Below are 21303 nucleotides of genomic sequence, written 5' to 3' on the forward strand. Positions count from 1 at the left end.
CAAGGTCCTGAGTTCAGTTCCTGGTACCAAAAATAAAAACAAAATGCTAAATTTGATCTAAAATTAATAAGTTAAAGAGATATTTATTTATTTATCTATCTATTTAATTTTGCGGTACTGGGGATCGAACTCACAACCTTGCGCTATTGCCAGGCAGGCACTTATGCCACTGAGCTATATCCCCAGGACAAAGAGACATTTATTTAAAGGCTCATGTGATTGATTACCTTAAAACGTTGAAGTTATTGGAGGAAATGCTTTTGCTAGTTCACAGATCAAAAAGTTTGAAATAATTCCCCCCCCCCTTCAGTATTTTCTTCTAGTAAGTAGGCATTATCCCTGTTTACTCCATGGATATTTTATTCCAAAAGTACTAGTGATGTTTGTTTTGTACAGATAGAGTGCTTAGGGAACAGTTGGAAGACTGGGTTCTGATCTCAAGTTACATACTTGCTTGAGTCAGTTGTCCCCAGAACTCAATCTGATTGTCTTTCAGGAGATTGTAATATCTACCAGCATCATCAAGTTCTTAGAAAGATCATTCCAGATAAACTGTGGGAAAGTATAAATTTGTAAAGTTTGAATCATACTTCTAAATTTATAAAATATCAATAAATTTTCAGTTTACCACAACATGCTCATTTATTAAGAAAAATATACAGATACAGTTTTATATGTTTGATAGTATTGGAGCGATTACATGCTTTGGAATTGCAATAAAGTTTCCTACAGAATTGAAGTCTTACATTAAGAATTTTGAGCTTATGAATTTAAACTAATGTTTAAAACATTTTCCTTTTGTTGCAAGTTCAAGACCAGCCTGGGCTACAAAGTGAGCTCAAGGCCAGCCTGAGCTGCATAGCGAGACCCTGTCTCAAAAAGACAAAAAAAAAGAAACCAAAAGCATTTTCCTTCATTTTGTAAATAAGGAGAAGATGGCTTAAAGGGGAGGGGAATGGGGGGAAAAAAAGAATCAGGGTAGTCCTGAGTCTGGCACCTTACACCACTTGGCCACCCAAGCACCTAAGGTATATCGTGTACAGGTACAAATTCTCTATGATGAAAGTGATCGGTTTCTCCTCCATAAATAGCCATTTGAACAATAGTAAAATAGTTGAAAGCCTTAACAGCTGTTTAACAGCAGTTTTTTTCACATAGTGTTAATGTAAGCACTGGTTTTATATTTTAGAGATGCTCTTAGTGATCTTGCATTACATTTTCTGAACAAGATGAAGATCATGGTGGTTAAGGATATTGAAAGAGAAGACATTGAATTTATTTGTAAGGTAAAATACTAACATCTGTTGTATGTAAATCTATAAAAATGTCCATTGAGCTGATAAATTTTAATTTGTCAGTTTATTTTTTTCCCAGACAATTGGAACCAAGCCAGTTGCTCATATTGACCAGTTCACCACTGACATGCTGGGTTCTGCTGAGTTAGCTGAAGAGGTCAATTTAAATGGTTCTGGCAAACTGCTCAAGGTAACAGTGTAATTAAGCTTTATTTCCCTGGGCTTTTTGTTTTTGTTTAATCTTTACCTCAAATACCTAATTTAAAATTTAATTATTAAAGATCACAGGCTGTGCAAGCACTGGAAAAACAGTTACAATTGTTGTTCGTGGCTCTAACAAACTGGTGATTGAAGAAGCTGAACGTTCCATTCACGATGCCCTGTGTGTTATTCGCTGCTTAGTGAAGAAGAGGTAATGTATACTTCAGATCACTAAGTAGTTTTTTGTGTGTGTGGATACTGGGACTTGAACTCAAGACCTCACGCTTGCCAGGCAGGTGCTGTGCTGCTGAGCTGTATCTCCAACCCTCAACTAAGTAATATTTTGAACATTAAACCTTAGATACTTTGACTTTTCAGAATATAAAGAATAAATTATTATAAATAGTTTTGTGTTGGATAAAATGACCTAAAACTACCTGTGTGTCTCAGAGCTCTTATTGCAGGAGGTGGCGCTCCAGAAATAGAGTTGGCCCTGAGATTGACTGAGTACTCAAGAACACTGAGTGGCATGGAATCCTACTGTGTCCGTGCTTTCGCAGATGCTATGGAGGTAATTCCTTCTACACTAGCTGAGAACGCCGGCCTGAGTCCCATTTCCACAGTAACAGAACTGAGAAACCGGCATGCCCACGGAGAGAAAACTGCAGGCATTAATGTCCGAAAGGTAATGATTTGAGAGGACTACCACAAGTTAATGTGTGCTTTTAAGAACAAAGATGAGGGGCTGGGGATTTAGCTCAGCAGCAAAAGCGCCTGCCTTGCAAGCGCAAGGTCGTGAGTTCGGTTCCTGGTACTGGAGAAAAAACAAAAAAAAAAAGAACAAAGATGATACTTGAGTAGAATAGAATATATTGTTCATTGACTCTGCCACTTACTGACTGTAACTTTCAGCAAGTTAGTTTAGTTTACATTCCTCAGTTCTAAAAGTAGAGGTGATTAATAGTGACCTCATAGATCTGTTGTGAGGGCCAATTCATTACTGATTAACGCTGTAAATATTAACCGTTGCTCCTGTTGTGAGCATGACCGGGTGTAGTCACACAGCGTAAACACAAATGAGTAGTAACAGTCCCTGGTTTGTTCATGTTTTATTGAGGGGAGAATACGTGAAGTGGGAGAAGTAACAGTTCATGGTGTTATTGCTGAATCATGTGGAACTCGGAAGGCTGACTCCCTAGTTAGGGGAAACTGTATGAAGATGCAACTTTGGTTGGTAGGAGATAAGGAAATTACATTTAAGGAAGCTGTGGTTTCAGGTAAAGGAGCCTAGAGGTTATCTGCTTGTCTAGAGAGGGGCTGTATGTTAATAATGTAGATTTTAAGGTAAAGATAGATAAAAGCCAGGATGAGGAAGCCTTGAAAAGGGCATTTGTTTTTCTTCTAATAGTTGGGGTCCCCTAATTTTTTTTAAGCAAGGGCTAAAGCAAAGAAAAGAGAATTTTTTTTTTTAATACTGGAAACAATTTAGGGTCTCATGCTTGCCAGGCAGGCGCAGCACTGCTGAGCTACATCCCCGGCCCTGAAAAAAGTTTTTTAAACATAACAATACTGGAGCCAGGGAAACATCTTGGCCCTTAGCAGTGTCCCTGGGATAAAGGGGACAAGAGTTGTAGTGCAGTGAAGAATTTAACACCGGAAATACAAGAGATGTAAAGGAAAAATAAATGATACTTAGAAATTGCTTGAGGGTCAGGATTAGGGGACTCTATCATTCAGTTTTTCCAAATTACAGCTAGAATGCAACCTGCAGCGTAGAGAAGAGCTTCGTACAATATTTTATCCTAATGTGCCTGGACAGGGGGAAACTTTTGCATGAGCAGGTCTTGGAGCATTCTGATGATAGGGTGCTTGTTGGTGTTTATAATCACAAACGCTGAAAGCTGTCGGTGCTGATTTGCAGGGTGGTATCTCCAACATTTTGGAGGAGATGGTTGTCCAGCCTTTGTTGGTGTCAGTCAGTGCGCTGACCCTAGCAACTGAAACGGTCCGGAGCATTTTGAAAATTGATGATGTGGTAAGTATACATAGTTTGCAAATTCCCTATAAGGCTATGCTGCACTTTTTAAAGGTTGTAACAGTGGTATTTTAATAAATGTTTGCTAGTAATCAAAGTGATGGCAGATGATAATATTTTCTCATCTGTAAAAATGAGGGGAAATCTGGATAATTGCCTTGAACACCTTCCAAACTTAATATTCTGAAAGTAAATCCTAAGTTTTTCTCTTAACAGGTAAACACTCGATAATCTGAATACAGTGGCTGACTGGCAGCATTATATTACCAGTACTGCAATTCAAGTGGAAGAAGATCTTGGTATTCCTAGTTGTTCAAAGGGTTGTTTGTGCTCTGAATTCCTGGACTTGGTCTTCTGGTTGGCGTTTGCTTGAAATTGTGTTGGAACAACTCAATATTAAATACCTGATTTCAAAAGATTGATTGGTCTATCCCCTAATATTGTATTTGTGATACTTTTGAAAACCTATATAAGAAATACTACATACACAAAGACTTAAATGGCGTTTTAATGGCTTACTCTTGTTTCCTTAAAGTAGAAGAAAAAAATGGACTAAAATACCACTGATAAATGCCTCTTAAAACAAAAATGCACATGCTGTTTTAAAAATTTCTGACAATACAGAAAGATACAAAGGTTAAGAAGAAAGCCTTCCGCTGGTATCATAATCCCTTTCTCTAAGAGTACTGTGGTGTTACCTAAGATCCTTCTACAAGTACAAAAGTAAGTGCTGGGATAGGGGTGTAGCTAGCTTAGTGATAGAGATTGCTTAGCATGCATGAAGCCCTAGATTCAGTCCTCACCACTATAGTACAAAAAACAAGTGCTCATGCTGCAAATCTTTTGTACAAAAGGTATTTTTATCCATATATTATGTCTCATTTGGGTGTCAGCCCTTACCATGAACAGTGTAAGATAACCTAATTAGTCTTTTCCCGATTCTGCACACACTTTAACTAGGGGCCTTTTTGTTATATTTTAAGAGACAGAATCTTGCTGTGTAGTTCAGTCTGGCCTCAAACTCACAGTGATCCTCCTGGCTCTGCCTTCCCCGTTGCTGGGAAAAATAAACTAGTGATCATTTTTAATTTCTTAGCCACTCTACACAAAGCTTTATAGAGCTTTTAGGCAAAAGACTTTTAAAATAGACTATAAGTTGGATCCATATTATTTTAGGGATTTTGGGTGGTTTGTGGTTTTTTGAGACAAGGTCTGTAATTCAGACTGGCCTGGATTTAACTCATGGCAGGCCTCCTGCATCAGCCTCCCAGATACTGGAATTACAGGCATACACCGCTACTCCCAGCTCCACAATATTTTTTATAACTAAAATTTAAGTAGTTACAAACATTTCTTATAACTCTTGCAAGAGAAACGTTTTGTAACTGGTTTTCTTAAATTTGCATTGGTATAAATTAAACCACTTCTACTTACATTCAATAGTATTGACATTTTGCCATTCAGTTCTGTTTCTTATTTTTTTATTTTTTTGAGTGGTATCAGGAATCAAACTCATGACCTTGTGCTTGCTAGGCAGGTGCTTGCATCAGCCATTCAGTTCTGAAGCATAACATTTATGTCAGAGTTACTCTAGGATGAAAACGTTGTGCATAGAAATCTGGGCTGGGGCTGCAACTCAGTAAAGCATGCCGTTAATGTTTTATGTCTACATCTCCCCTGGAGTGTCATGCAGTCGTTCGTACACGGGGCTTTTGGAAAAGATTGGATTATGGAATCTAGCGAGCTTGCTTTTGGGAGGTGGTGACTAACTGGGGGAGGCAGGTTGCTGTGGGTATCACCTGAAGGGTATCTCTCAGCTCCTACTTGCTCTGCTTCTTGGCCTATAGGAAAGTAGCATCTCTTTCTCTGCCATGCCATTCTCCCCTGAAGCCTGCCAGCCATGGACTGTGACTGAGTCAAAGTAACCCTCAACCTGTGTGTGTTAGGTGGTATCTCAGCAGAGAGAAAGTGACTCATGCCAAGCGTGCACAAGTCCTTAAATTTGAACGCCAGCACCACCACCAAAAAATCTGAAAATGTCTTTAGGGTACAGAACAAGAGGAACCTAATAAAACCAGTAAGTTTTACACATGTTAAATGGGTAAGAATTACTATATTAAATATGGCACTTTGGCTTGAAATGCACCTAAAGCTTGCTTGCTCTCAGAAGTGTTACATGTAGAGTTACTGCAAAGTGGTAGAATTATCTGAAGGTGAGAGTTCAACCAGGTGTGGAAAAATGGGGTTTTTAATGGTGGATTGATCTGCTTTTTTAAAAAGTTGTTTGTATGTTTTTAGGGTTTTGGCTTTTTGTGGGGTTCCATTACTGGGGTTGAACCCTGGGGTTTCACACTGATCTACATGCTACATGCCCAGCCTCTTTTTTAAGACAGGGTCTTGCTACCAGACTTCACTTGAACTTGTGATACTCCTAGAATGCTGGGATCACATGTACCACCACACCTGGCTAGAACTTAGTTTTACAATTAAGTATCACCGCCAGTTTCAGGCCTAAGGAAACACCTAGCTGGGTGTGGTGGCGCATACCTGTAATCCCAGCACTCAGGAGGCTGAGGTGGGAAGATCATTGCAAATTTGAGAGCAGCCTGGACTACAAAATGTGCTCAAAGCCAGCCTAAACTGGATAGCAAGACCCTGTCTCAAAAAGACACCCCCACACACAATAAAAAAGTTGGGAATGTAGCTCAGTGGTAGTGTCACTGGGTTCAATCTCCAGTACCACAGTCGATCAGTTGAAAGCACTGGGCATGTAGTAGCTCAGTGGTAGTGTGTACTTAGCACATATGAGGCCCTGGGTTCAGTGCCCTGTACCAAGGCTTTTTGGTGGGTTTGTCTTTTTTGAGACAGGGTTTTATGCAGGTCAGACTGGCCTTGAGCTCACTTTGTAGCCCAGGCTGGCCTTGAACTGGCAACGATCCTCCTGCCTCAGCTTTTTGAGTGCTGGGATCACAGATGTGTACCACTACAGCGGCTCCAAGTGTTTTTAAATATTAAGTCAACAGATGGTAGTTCTGGCAGAAACGTGGAGGGAAGAAAACAACCCAGAGTCCATCCCACTAAGGATAAAACTGCCGCTTCCAAAATGGAAGTACAGTGTGATCAATGTGCCACCAGGTAGCTGGGGTGTGGTGCCACTTCAGAAACTCAGTGTTGGTCTGTGCTGCTGGCAGCACGGGAGCTCAGCAGTGGTTACATCCGGACCAGCCTGGCTAAGTGAAAGTCCGTGTTGTATACCTGTGTGTGGTCTGCGTCACAGCCACTGTGACCACTTTGAGTGCATTGGGCAGGGCTGTGGCAAGCTGACTGCTTTCCAGAGAGCAGGTCATCCTGTCCACTTGATAATTAAAATTCTCTGCTGAGGTCACAGTTTGGTGAGCATTTACATGGTACACAAGTATCTTCACATTTTTTTGCCCAGGGTGTTCACAAATCACTTTCTACCAATTTTCCAATCATATTCCTTCCAAGTCCTTGACCGTCCAGCCAAACCTTTGGCTTCAGCCCATGAATCTGTACACTTGTCCTAACCACTTTCTGATTGCCAAGGCATGATACCCACTATCCACAATTCAGGAGCGGTTATTTTGGCTCACATTTCAGCCCATGGTTGTCTGGCTTTGAGGCAGGAAGGCATGGGGAAGGGTCTGGCAAAGGAAAGTTGCTCACCTCATGGCAGCCAGGAGCCAGAGCATCAAGGAAGGAGATTACCCTTTCAGGTCATGCCCACAGTGACCCACCTCTTTCTGCCACCCCCCACCCCATCCTAACAGTGAATCAGTTATAATGTACCCGTAATGTAGTCACCTTCCAAAAACTTAAGGCTTTGTCATTTTAGACCTAAACCATGACAGTGCCAGTTCATTTCTACATCTGGCCAGTTCTCCCACCAAACAAAGTACAGTGTCTGAAATTGTGCCCATAGGAAGATTGCCTCGGGTGCGGATGGGGAGCAGTAGTGTTGCCGCGGCCTAGTAATACCTGCATGTAATGCAGATCCACCTGAACAGGCCTGAGCCTCTGTCTTTGTGTAGGTAACTCCCTATGAAGCCTTACGCACAGACAAAGGGAGTGGGGACCGTATGCAATTTGGCCTTTTTTTTTTTTTTTTTTCATGTAACTGGTGTCTTCAGGCCCTGTTCAGGCTCAATCGTGTATATCTTTTTTTTTTTTTTTTTTTTGGAGACAAGAATCTCACTGTAGTTCAGGCTGGCTTCAAAGTCATGGCAGTCCTGCCTCAGCCTCCTGGGTGTTGGGATTACAGGCATGTGCCACCACACCTGCTTTTTATTACTTATTTGATGATACAGTGCTACTCTGCATGTCTTTTCACTTGTTGGGTCAGATAACATCCAGCTTGTGAAAGCATGGCAACTTTGCCCTCGGTTAAATGGTTAGTCTTTACTAATGCCCAGTAACAGGTCAAAGCTTTTTCTCAAAAAGAAATGGATGGCAGAACTTTGCTCCAAAATCCTAAAGGCCTACCTATGCTATATAGTTCCCAAATAGTCTGCCAAAGCATTCAAACAACAGTCAGCCCTCTGCCATTGCTTCTGTGTATGCATGTACCACTGAGTCTGCTGGACATATGACCCAAGCAGCAGAACAACTCACAGCAGTTTGGGCCTGTTGCAGAGCCTTCTGTTCAGGACCCACTCAAAACTAGCAGTATTTTGAGTCACTACTCATTCTATGGGTCAGAATAACATCCAGGTGAGGAACATGTTGCCTTCAAAATCCGGAGGCCCACTAAATGCACTCTTCGGTTGTAGAAAGTGCTAGACATGGCAACTTACTGTTCACTTTAGAAAAGATACCTTTTTTATTTTAGTTTTTAATTAAAAGTTGTGTATGAGATTACTTTAGTCCTGCATTTTCTCAATGGTTTTTTCCTTGTATTTACCCTTTTCCTTTCCAGCTTGGAGAGATTTGGCTTTCTATCCCAGGATCTCTTTGTGTTGTCTGGTTTTCACCTAGTGATCACCACCTTGCTGAGGTGGATGCCCACATGGGTGGGTTTGCCATTTGCCTTTTTGTGCCGCGTCTGTTCAGTGTAGCTGACATACTCCTTCTTGTAAATCTGGACTGTGCCAATCTTCTGACCTTTCTAGTGTCCTCATACAACCTGAACCTCCTTGTACTTGCAGATGAGCGTAACTCAAGCGCTGTACTTCTGCCTGAGCTCTTTGAAGGAGGGAGGGGAAGATACAACCTTCCTGTGGATGTAGCACAGTACATTTAATTGCCATCTCTGGTTCTTCAGTGTGAAGTCACAAAGAGATTGAGCATTTTGGCCCCTGCAGCTCCGGAAGTCTGTCAGTTGCTTCCAGTTTTCAAAACACCCAACCAGATTCAAAAATTTCACAGAGGTAGAAGTCTCCTTTATAGTCATTTTCCACACTTTGGCATGCAAATATTTTATCACTACACCTACAGTTGCTACTTCTTGTGCACTAGGTCTTTTCAGCTTAGTGTCATCAATACAATGGGTGAGTGGAATAGCTTGTGAGAGGGAAAAGCAGTTAAGATCCTGACAAACAATTACGACATAGGGCTGCAGAAATTTTCTACCTCTGAAGTGTAAGGCATTGCCAGCCTTAACCAGCTGGAAGCAAATCGCTGTGGTGAGCCTTTTAGACAGGAAAGAAAGCCGTTTGTCAGATCACTAGCTGCGTACCATGTATCAGAAAATGGGTTAATTGCTCAAGTAATGAAACCACAGCAGCTACAATTAGGAGTCACCGCTTGGTTAAACTTACAGTAACCCACCCTCATTCGCCAGTGGGTCAAAAGGAAAGCTGAGTGGGGAGCTGGTGGCAGTCATCACCTCTGTGTCTGCGAGTCCTGGGTGGTGGCACTGACCTCCATGATCCCTCCAGGAACAAGTCGCCACTTACGCTTTAGCATTTTCCTAGGTAAGGGCAGTTCTATGGGCTCCCATTTGATGGTCTTTCCCAGCATAATGGCCCTTGCCCCACAACATGAAAAAACAATTTCATTCTAATACTAAATTTGATAACCTAGTTAAAGTGATTGCCAACAGATTTGTGTGTGGAGGGGTGCTCAGGACCTCACACTTGCCAGGCAGGTGCTGTGCTGCTGAGCTATATTGCTGGCCCCAGATCTCTCTTTAAACACACATTTTTCCCCTTTTGCAGTTATTAAATAACCTGTGGGTCATACTTTGGCACCATACAGATACTCCGTACTCTGAAGTATGTGTGCTTTTTAAAACTTAGCTGCTCTCTATATGGTACCTTTGATTAGCAATTTTTAACTATAACAAGGACATATTAAGTTGAAAGCAATTAAAATAATTTAGAATCTGAAAATGCAAAGTGGGTGTGGTGGCACTCGCCTATAATCCCCACATTTGGGGGGCTGAGGCAGGAGGATCTTTGCAAGTTCGAGGGTAGCCTGAGCTACAAAGTGAGCTCAAGGCCAGCCTGAACTGCGTCAAAAGCAAACAAAAAAGAATCTGAAAATGCTAATTGTTTTACAAAGAAAAAATTCATAACTAGAACAGAACAAATACCATATCCTCCTAAGCAAGAGGAGAAAGTTCCTGAGCTAAGCGAAGATGTGACATTTGTTATGAATTGACAGACAAGGTGTCAGTATCCCTACTATATAAAAAACCTTTCAAGCCATTGAGAGTAAAATATAATCATGCTAAAATAAAATAGAAAAGCAGGCAAGACATGAACAGGTCATTTGCAAAAGGTATATAAACATGTCAGCACGTCATTATCACTACTAATCCAAAAAAATACATAATACAGTAAAGTAGATTGTCTGGGGCTATATGAGAAGTAGGCCTCCGAATGGGTCACAGCCGCAGACGATCCCCACGATCTTCACAGAGGAAACAGATGATCCCGGTCTACCTCCTGCCAGAGAGCGCAGCGCTACAGAAAGTCCCAGTCCCAGGGGAGAGAGATCGCAGAAGCCGCTCCAGGTCCCCGCATGGGCGGCATTCCAGATCTCCAAGACGACACAGATCCACATCTCCTTCCCCTTCACCGCTGAAAGAAAAGATGAGGAAAAGAAAGAAAGAAAGAACGGGGCTGGGGATTTAGCTCAGCGGCAAAGCGCCTGCCTGGCAAGTGCAAGGTCGTGAGTTTGGTTCCCGGTACCGGAGAAAAACCAAAAAAAAAAAAAAAGAACAAAGAACATCAGATTACTGAGGAAGACCTAGAAAACAAAACAGGAAGAAATAGAAATGATGACGTTAATGGGATTTGCCTCTTTTGACCCCACAAAAGGGAGAAGGTAGACGGCTCTTAAATGCCTGTGCTATAAACGTGTCTCACAAGAGGCAGTACAGGCAGTACATGAATAGAAAAGGTGGATTCAACAGACCTGTGGGTGTTATTGCATGAGAACTAAAATACTGAAGAATGATGTTCCCCCTCATCTTGGTCTGAGAGTGAATTTTGTATTTGGAATTTAATATGCATCAAAAACTGGAACTCAGTTCTTCATTTCTGTAAAGTAAAAAGATCGTATTTATGATTTCCTTCTACTTTTTTTTTTTTTTTTTAAGGAAATAACATTTGAGGCACTCTTCAGCCCCATATTGTTTGTTCTTATTCCTATGGAAGCTCTGTGTGTTTTCTTAGATGGGAGTAATTTGGACAGGAGTTTCTTCAATAAAGCAATATGTCTACCCCCCCAATACAGTACAGCAGATTAGCCAGAATTAGTAAAACTGACATGTGTTAATGGCAAAGAGTGGTTGGTATGCAAACTGGTGTGCACTTTCTGGAAGGTAGTTTGGCAATAATAACAAAAACCTTAAAAAATATACATAAAGCTAGGCGTACTGGTTTATTCCTGTAATTCCAGCTCAAAGAAGCTGAAACAGGAGGATCTTGCATTGGAAGCCAGCCTAGAGTACCTAAGGAGACCCTTTCTAAAAATAAATAAACAAATACAGGTCGCAAGCTGTGCATAGCAACAGGGATGTAGTGCTGTGGCCTTGGGTTTGATTTCTAGCACCACAAAAAAGAAAAACAAAACAAAACTCTGTCCTTTTATTCATATTTGTCCTGAAGAAATAATGGTATATAACACAAAGATACATATATGCATAATGACAAGTACATAAGCATACAATAAATATTGTTATAATCAAAATGTTAACAGCCACAGTAATGATGTACAGATAAAGTTTTTACAGTGAGTTTTGTTTTGTTTTGTTTTTGAGGTAGGGTCTCACTATGTAGTTCAGACTGGCCTTGAACCCACTATGTAGCCTAGGCTGACCTCAAATTTACAGCAATCCTGCCTCAGCCTCCCAAATGCATGTGGGATTACAGGCATGTGCTGCTACACCCAGCCACAAAATTTTTTTTTAAGGAACAGTAGATTCAGTTGTGGAGAAAAACACCCTGGAAATTGCATGCCAGCAAGTTGGTTTTCAGCTTTCTCTATAATCAGTGAGATAGCAAGCAGCTCAAGAGCAAGTTACGCTGGGCATGGTGGTGCATGCCTGTAATCCCAGTACTCGGGAGGCTGAGGCAGGAGGATCCTTGTGAGTATGAGACCAGCCTGGGCTACAAAGTGAACTGAAGGCCAGCCTGAACTGCATAGCCAGACCCTGTCTCAAAAAGACAAAAAAAAAAAAAAAAATTTATTGCAAAAGTAAATGCCCTAGACAGCAATTTTTTTTGGTCTCTTGGACAGGATTTCACTATGCAGTCCAGGCTGGCCTTAAACTCACTTTGTAGCCCAGGCTGGCCTTGAACTCGTAGTGCTCCTCCTGCCTCAGCCTTCTAAGTGCTGGGATTACAGGTGCATGCTGGAATAACAGGTGTGAGCCACTAGTACCCATAGTATGTATTATATTTTAATCATATGAAAAAGGGATAGATAGCATCTCCAAGAAAATATCTGGGCATGGTGGCCACACCTGTAATCTCAGCACTCACGAGGCTGAGGCAGGAGAACTGCTGCAAATTCAAGGCCAACCTGGGCCATATAGTGAGTTTGAGGCCAGCCAGGAATACATGGTGAGACCCTGTCCCAAAAAAGAAAAAGAAATAACATTTATTTTGGTGGATTTTTTTCTGTCATATCTTTGAGACAAACTAAGTTATATCAGCACAATATCATCACAGAGTATTTTTGAAGATTAAATGTGGTCCAAGTGATGTTACCTTGCTTATTTTCTGCTGCCAGTGAAAATGCAGGCATTTCTAAGTAATAATCTTTCACATACTCCCTGCATCAGAGGTAGCCCTCCAGCATCTGTGTTAATCCCAAGTCACCATTCCAGATGTCTCTTCTACCTGTGTGTTTTTGCTGGGGCTCTCACTACTGTATCCTGCTAATGGGTCTCAGTACCTACTTAGGGGTCATGGTAGAGGAGATGGTCCCAATCAATGAGACAATTTGTTAATAATGCTTGCTTGCTTTCTTTTTCTTTCCTTTCTTTCCTTCCTTTTCTTTCTTTCTTTCTTTCTTTCTTTCTTTCTTTCTTTCTTTCTTTCTTTCTTTCTTTCTTTCTCTTTCTTTCTTTCTTTCTTCCTTTCTTCCTTTTGAGACAGGGTCTTGCTTTATAGTGCAGGCTGGCCTTGAGCTCACTATGTTGCCCACGCTGACTTCAAACTCATGGTGATCCTCCTGCCTCAGCCTCCTGAGTGCTGGGATTACAGGGGTGCACCACCACACTTGGCGTGTTAATAATGGACTTTAAGGGCTGAGGGTATAGCTCAGTGGTAGAGTGTTTTCCTAGCATGCACAAGGCCCTGGGTTTCTATCCCCAGTATTGAAAAAAAAAGTGTATTTCAAAGAGAAAGCATGTCAAAGTCTCAATTTCTTTCCTTTCAAAATACTCATGACCAAAATTTATAAACTTTCCAGAAGACAGGTCTACATTACCAAAGGGAACTGAGGCCTATTAATTTTTTGTTTGTTGTTTGTTTGTTTTTTGAGACAAGGTCTTACTCTGTAGCTCAGGATGGCCTTGCACTCACTGTATATCCCAGGCTAGCCTTGAACTTGTGGTGATCTTCCTGCCTTAGCATCCCTAGTGCTGGGATTACAGTCATGTGCCACTACACCCAGCCAGAGGCTTGTTTTATAAAGGCACTGATCCCAATCATGAGAGTGAAGTCCTCTGAATCTAATCATTTCCCAAAGGCCCCACCTTCTAATACTGCCACACTGGCCATTAGGTTCCAAGACGTGGATTTGGTTTTTTGTTTTTTGGTTTTTGGTTTTTTTTGGTTTTTCTCTGGTACCGGGAACCAAACTCACGGCCTTGCGCTTGCCAGGCAGGCGCTTTGCCGCTGAGCTAAATCCCCAGCCCCTAAGACGTGGATTTGGGGTACATCAGCATTCAGACCATAATAGAGAGTCGAATTCTTGGATAGACAAATATGTGTCCATTTCGCGTTTCACAGATGCCACTTTTCTTGTTGAGTCTGTTTTATCTCTTCTTTAGCTCTAGGAAAGTAGAATGCATTTAACAGCAGGGCCACCGTCCCTCTGTCAAGGTGTTGCCGAATGAGGCACTGGCAATGCGGAGGATAGAAACTCACCTGGAGGCGAGGCTTAGTTCAGTCACTGGGCGGCCCAGAGAGGGGCTCTCCATCGACAGCATCCACCAGTCAGGGAGACGCTGGAGACGCTGGGGCAACGAAAAACTACCAAAATAAAAACCCTTTGGCTTTTATTCAGAATGTCACTGTAAATATTCTAAAAGTGAGAAAAACCAGTGTGGGACAGGAGCTGACTAAAGGTTAGGCAGTTTTTCTTGGGAAAAGGGGAAGGACATGGCAAACAGCATGCTTCACTAATCTGAACTGCGGATGCTTGACCATCTGATTCTCACAGTTTGCGCTTTCCCCCTGCAGCTGATTCTCACAGAGCCTGTGTGCTTTGGGCCTCGCACTTCAGTTCTTTGTGTGCTTCTGCCCCGTGTTTTAACCGTTCGCTCCTCTAGCACCTATGTGTTTTCATCCCGTTGTTCAGTCTTTCAGTTTAATCATTCAGCGCAGGCCAGGTCCTCCACGTAAGTCCTCCAGCATTTTTCCCCTCAAAAACCACCGGGTGCTTTTGCCCTGTTTTGGATCCTGTTCCCTAAATGCACACACAGGAAGTGAGCCAGAGTGGCACTGAGACATTGTTGTGGCCATATAAAGTGAGGATGTTATACTTCAGATGCGAGGAATCACTTCCATTTTGGCTCAGGCATCACTCCAGCTGGCTGGATGCAAACTCAATGACAACATCCTCTTTAAGCCTAAAGATTTTCATTACTTTTTTCACCTCCACATTTACTTTGATAATTCCTGCTTCTCCCCACACCCCTGCCCCCAGTCCTGGGAATTAAACCCAGAGCCTTATCCTAAGCTACATCCGCAACCCTTTTCTTATTCTCATTTTTGAGACAGGGTCTTGCTAAGTCACTAAGTTGCCCAGACTGGCCTCAAACTTGGGATCCTTCTGCTTCTACCTCCCAGAGTACTGAATTACAGGTGTATGCTGCCATGTCCAGTTTGGCTTAAAATTCTTTTGTTGTTGGCATTCTGTAAATTTCAGCTTCTTCAGTAGCACTGCACTTATCTCACAGCAGGTCATTTTGCTTCTCAACTCTTTGATCACCGCCCATGCCAAGGTACACGGCACTGCCAGGACCAAGCGCAGGGTAGAAGCCAAAGTCACTCCTTGCTATGTCTTAGTAGTAACAGTCTCTGTACGCACACTCCACAGTTCGTTCACTCATTCACCAGCTGATGGGCACGTGGGTGTTTCCACTTTTTGACTGCTATGAACATTTGTATACAAGGTTTTTGTGAACATATGTTTTCAGTTCTCTTGGATAATAGACCTAGCAGTGAGTCATACAGCAACTGAATCTGAACTTTCAGAGAAATTGCCAAAATCTATTTCAAAATTGCTGTACCATTTTATATCTAAGACATTTTGACACAGTAATTTTACTATTATTTGAATCTACATATTTTAGAATTGATTTTTATGATTATGACTTCTATCATCCATGAATTGTTTTTAGAAGTGTTTTAAAATTTCCAAACTGAAAAGTCTTTTCCAGTTATTTTTCTCTGATTAATAACTAACCTTAATTGGATTAAGTGATCAGAGAAAGTTGATCGAGTCATTTGAAATCTGTTGATGCTTTATGACTTATTACTATGGTTACTTCTCATAATGTTCTGCATGTGCCTAACACTATAGACATCTAAGCTAGGTAGAAATATTATAGGCAGTTGGGTAGGGCTGGGCCCTTGAGCGAGTCACTGCAAGATGAAAACTCATTACAACTGTGTCTGGAGGCGCATCTGTTAGAGGCCAGGCCTCAAGATAAAGATGGAAAGACCAGGCCTACAGTAAATTATAGCACCTGCTCTAATAAACATCAGTTACCTCTGTGGGTGACCAAGACCCTTGGATTCCTCACCTCCTAAAAAGTTCTTTGTTCTTTTTCCTTAGTTGTTTGTTCTTTCCATGTATACTTGCTATGTGACTTACTTTCCCATGGATCAATATGGCCAAAGCAACTATACTTACCATCTTTTTTTTTTTTTTGGTTTTTTTTTTCTCTGGTACTGGGAACTGAACTCATGACCTTGCGCTTGCCAGGCAGGCGCTTTGCCACTGAGCTAAATCCCCAGCCCCTATACTTACCATCTTAATGGTTGACCATAGCCTTAACCCACATTGTACCTATGTGGTTGTGCTCTATAAAACTTCCCCTGGGGTAGGGGGGAAACTTCCCCTGAAAAGTGGGGTCCTCAGCAACCCACTTGGGTCCCCTTGTATCTCTCCACTCAGTAAATATTTCCTACTCTTAATCTCTGCTGTTCCTAGCATTCTTCGATTTTATAGTATACAAATTCAGCATATTGGACATCTAGCTGGTTGAGAATGATAGTATTTCCCTTATATTATATTTGGAGGTCCTGATATTATTCCCATAACACTAAAATAATATATACTTTCCAATTGTGTGTACATATGTTAGCTATGTCTCATATATATATTGTTTCTTTATTTTGCTATTCAAATCTGTGCCCTTTCATTTTGAGACTGTGTGTACACAAGTGTATCAAAAAGGCTTATACATTTTATTATGATTAGTAAATGATTTATTCATAATATCAAACATGGCAGCCATGGAGCTGAGGTGACTTAGAGTTCCCTTAGAGACAGGATCAAAGATGCAGTCAACTGATATAGTAGTGCACTGGAACCTGCTATTACTGGCTTGAGAGACTTAACTGTGATATTTTAAGGAAATCTGCAAACTGTTTAAATATAGCCATGAAAACTGGGCGTGGTAGTGCATGCTTGTAATCCCAGCACTTGGGAGGCAGAAGCAGGAGGAGTACTTTGAGTTTGAGGCCAGCTTGGGCTCTATAGTGAATTTAAGGTCAGCCTGCACAACACAGCAAGAGTCAGTCTCAAAAAAAAAAAAAAATGTAAAATTATAATATTAAAAACAAAGTTAATTTCTCAAAACTTTTCACTTCCCCTTATGTTACTTAGACCCACTGCATCTGTACGGTGGAGGACTGTATAATGCTGTGCTGCCAGACATCTTTCCCCAAACCCCTGTCCAGTGATAGCCTGTTGGTAGCTTGAAATCAGCAATGATGGGAGTATTGACAAAGAAACCAGCAAATACCAAAATCTGAGATTTACATTTAAGAATTGATGGGTAGCTGTTTGTGGTGGTGGATGCCTATAAGTTTAGCACTCTGGGAGGCCAAGGCGGAAGGATTACAAATTCAAGCCCAGCCTGGGGAATTTAGTGACTTAGACACTGTCTCAAATAATAAAAAAGGCCTGAGAATGTAGCTCAGTGTGAAGGCCCTCGGCTTAATCCCTAGTACAAAAAGGAGAAAGGGAGAGAGGGAAAGAGAGTCAATAATGCAGAACTGTATGTGTTGTCTCTAACCTTTACATTGTGAATTTAAAAAATTAAGGAAAATTCTCCTAGTATTAAAAAAGTATTATCTATTTCAGCAAAGAAATTGGTCCCAACAGGAAAGTGAAATTTCAACATAGATACATCGTGGATGTTTCACCTTTATCTTACTCATAAACAAAAATATCAGGCAACATTTTTGTTGGAACTACATTGTTACTAACAGTCACAGACTGGCTCAGATACAAGAGTTTAGCAAAAACTAATGAAAGTATTCTGGGAGAATCAGTTACCACGAGGAATTTATAGTAAACAGTTTATTCATTATAAGTGTGTGCTACAATTGAAGTCCATAAAATCTTAAATGTATAATAAGCTTAATCACATACATATTTCCCCCTGTGAGCTGGTACACTATTTTTTTTGGGGGGGGGGTCTTTTTTGAGACAGGGTCTCACTATGCAGCTGAGGCTGGCCTTGAGCTCATTTTGTAGCCCAGGCTGGTCTCCAACTCGCAAGGATCCTCCTGCCTCAGCCTCCCGAGTGCTGGGATTACAGGCATGTGCCACCACACCTGGCAGGTTTACTATTTATCAGCACAGGACTGGCTGACAGCCTCCAGCCACAGGACCACTAAGACCCTCTGCAGTATAACATGCCCTTCCCAAGGAAGTCTAGTCAACAACTGGGAGGCCAGTAATGCCTTGTTGCCGTTGCTTGCAGAACTCTTCCATTCACAGAATGTGGTGGAGCGCTTAAGTTGGGTGAGACTTTCTCAGAGCTGCACTGAAGTTTGAACATTCTTTTACCCAACTATTTTCCATTCCTTCTTATTTCTACTGTGTCTAACTATATCTTGCCCTGAAGACTTTTTCTACTGTTCTTTCACAAGAATCCCCCGCCCCCCGCAATAAATCTCCTTTACTTTTAATTCCTTTTTGGTGTTGGCTTCCTGGAAAACCCAAACTGACAGTCAAGAATATAAAAATATTAGCCAGGCGTGGTGGCACACGCCTGTAATCCAAGCACTCGGGAGGCTGAGGCAGGAGGATTGCGGCAAGTTCAAGACCAACTTGGGCTACAAAGTGAGCTCAAAGCCAGCCTGAACTGCATAGCGAGACCCTGTCTCAAAAAAAAAAAAAAAAAAAGAAAATCACTCAAACATCCATGGCAGATTAATAGATAAACAAGTAGATACATTTAAGAAAATATATACTTAAGAAATGTAAAGAAAATAACAGTGCAGAATAAATTTAAAAGTATTTCTTGTTTATAACATTATCAATAACATAAAAAATATTGAGAAAATTCTTCCCATATTAGAAACTGTTTCAGCACAGTACTATTCAGGAATTGAACAGGAAAGATTATAGGGATGAATCTTTTTCATTTGTTTGTTTTTTGTTTTTTGAGACAAGGTGCCACTTTGTAATATAGGCTGGACTTAAACTCACCCTTTAGTCCAGGCTCACAGCAGGATTCACCTTCTGCCTCCTGCCCAGCTGGGTAGTGATGAGTTTTTTTTTTTTAAAGCAGGTATGGTGGCAGGTATGGTTTTTTTTTGTTTGTTTGTTTTTGTTTGTTTGTTTTTTTTTTGGTACTGGGAATCGAACTCAGGACCTTGTGCTTGCCAGGCAGGAGCTTGTGCCACTTAGCTATATTCCCGGCCCCAGGTATGTTTTTTTTTTTTTTAAAGCAGGAAATATGCTGAGCAAAGGAAGCTGAGTATGGGGTGGTGGATGTGGCTCACTGGTAGTGCTTAAAGTGTGTGAGGCCCATGTTTTGGAAAAAAAAAAAAAAAGAAAGAAAACACTAAAGAAAGAAAGAGAGATGAAAATGCCCAGAGCAAAAATAGTATACTGTATGAGACTATTTATATGAAATTGTAGAGCAGTTGGGGTAGAACAGGGAACAGCCTGGGAAAGGAACATAAGGGATCTTTCCGAGAATGGAAATGTTCTGTCTTACTAGAGGTATGATTTCATGGTTGGACACATTTTCAGAATCCCTCTAACTGTATATTCAAGATTTACTCATTTCATTGTCCTATATAAATTTGTATCTCTGGGCTGGGGATACAGCTCAGTGGCACAAGTGCCTGCCTGGCAAATGCAAGGTCCTGAGTTCGATTTCCGGTTTAAAAAAAAACCATTCTGATAAATTTGTATATCAATACAAAAGTGCAAAAACAATTCTCCCTATGATTACGCCACCTTGCTTTCTCTTGTAGCTCTGCCCATGTCTGCTCTATATACTTGGAGGCTGTGTTACTACATCTCTGCAAGTTTAGAATATTCCTGGTGAACTGCAACTTTCCAGGTCTATACACACACACACGCACACGCGCACACACACACACACACACACTCTCTCTCTCTCTCTCTCTCTCTCTCATTCCTCTCGTTTTACTGTTTCATTTTAATCTAATCTATCTGCAATGTTCCAGCATGTGGACTTGTGTGGCTGGGATTTTTTTGTTTTGGGCTTGCACTCACCCTCAGCATGGCGCCCCAGAACTAGCTGCAGGTTACTGCCTCCAGTTTGATACCCTGTCACTTGGATGTCGGTACCTCTTGGGCTTCGAGCTCTGGCTTCGGCTCAGAATGAACCTGCATCTGAGAAGCAATTGTTAGGCCAAAACAAACAGCAGCTTGGAGGAGATGGAGGATGTCACAGATGCTCACCCGCCAGAGGGACGAACAAGAAAGGCTTGTTAAGACAGTCTCGGACAGGGGATGCAGGGTCCTGAGTTCCATTCGCAGTACTCCCCCCGCAAAAAAGGGTCGCGGACAGGCTTCTACAGGAGGCCCTGACAAGAAGGCAGCCTCGGCCTTGGGAAGTCGAGGCTTAGCTTAAGCAGCAGGTGGCTGGACTTTAAGTCTGCTGTTTTGAGCTTCGGTCTTTCTTACAGGCACGCGGTACAAAGGGAAGGCACGGTTTGAAGCACACGAATCCCAAGCGGGCGTTAATGAGGGTGAGGTGGAGGATGCTGCGCCTGTGGTTACTACTGGGCTCGCGTGGCGCTACCCCGCCGCCCCCACGGTGACGAACCACCGCAAACGCCGGGTTCTCTCCGCTTGCACTCACTGATGGGGGCGCCAGGCACCACCCAGTTCTGGGCGTTTTGTAGTCCGGTCGCCAAAGACGCGGGAGGGGCAACCAGTAGCCTCTTTCTGATTGGTCGACGCCTGCTAGCTCGCAAGTCAATCAGAGGAGAAGTTATCACACTTCCGGTGTCGCGGGCTGCATGCGCTGCCGCCTTCCAGAGACTGTCATATGACACCGCCTGCTTTCCGCGTCTCCTCACAAGTTTTTCAGTTAATAAATATGTACTCTTTCTTCAAAAAATGGGTTTTATTTGTATGAGAAGTCTGCGTTTATGCGGTTAAACGCGAAGGGAACGAAATTCCCTGTTAGGTCGGCCAACCTTCTAAACCGGCAAAAAGACTCAGTACCTATTCGCATTGTCCAGTAAATTGGATGTCAACTTGTATATTAGTAATAATTACAACAGTCGCTAATGGGACTGTCACTTCAGCAACTAGCTTGAAGGTGAAACTATGCTTTGGCTGTCTATGGTAGAGTCATTTGTATAGTTGCAATTATAGTCCCAGAATGCCTTGTTGAGCTGCAGACTTCTATTATAAAGTGTTATTACTTTAATGACTTTTTTTTTTTTTTTTTTGAGAGTCTTGCTAAGTAGTTCAGGTTGGCCTTGAGCTCGCTATGTAGCCCAGGCTGGCCAGAAACTTGCGGTTACCCTCCTGCCTCAGCCTCCCAAGTGCTACGACATGCGTGCGCCACCACACTTGTCGTAACTGTTATTAGTTTAAGAAAGATAGGTTCAATGGATA

The 21303-nt window shown here is 41.9% G+C and overlaps 1 protein-coding gene, 1 long non-coding RNA gene and 1 pseudogene across 2 annotated transcripts in view; 2 read left to right on the forward strand and 1 right to left on the reverse strand.

The window, feature by feature from the left end:
• Cct4 (chaperonin containing TCP1, subunit 4 (delta)) overlaps positions 1-3950 on the forward strand; it is a 19566-nt gene extending 15616 nt beyond the window's left edge. Inside the window, exons 9-14 of the mRNA XM_005385733.2 lie at positions 1190-1286; positions 1375-1485; positions 1577-1707; positions 1947-2181; positions 3418-3531; positions 3748-3950. Coding sequence (XP_005385790.1) covers positions 1190-1286; positions 1375-1485; positions 1577-1707; positions 1947-2181; positions 3418-3531; positions 3748-3762 — 703 coding nt within the window. The 3' untranslated portion in view covers positions 3763-3950. The remainder of the gene's footprint in view (positions 1-1189; positions 1287-1374; positions 1486-1576; positions 1708-1946; positions 2182-3417; positions 3532-3747) is intronic.
• Positions 3951-10259: 6309 nt separating this feature from the next.
• On the reverse strand, positions 10260-21105 carry LOC106148590. The gene is made up of 2 exons (XR_001234180.1): positions 19945-21105; positions 10260-10574 (listed from the first exon to the last, which is right to left on the reverse strand). It is a non-coding gene; the product is annotated as an uncharacterized LOC106148590 (long non-coding RNA).
• Positions 10374-11776, forward strand: LOC102020461 (annotated as a pseudogene).
• Positions 21106-21303: the final 198 nt, after the last annotated feature.

This window comes from Chinchilla lanigera, unplaced genomic scaffold, assembly GCF_000276665.1.
Source record: "Chinchilla lanigera isolate Chin_1 unplaced genomic scaffold, ChiLan1.0 scaffold00023, whole genome shotgun sequence".
In the NCBI taxonomy this organism is placed as follows: Eukaryota; Metazoa; Chordata; class Mammalia; order Rodentia; family Chinchillidae; genus Chinchilla; species Chinchilla lanigera.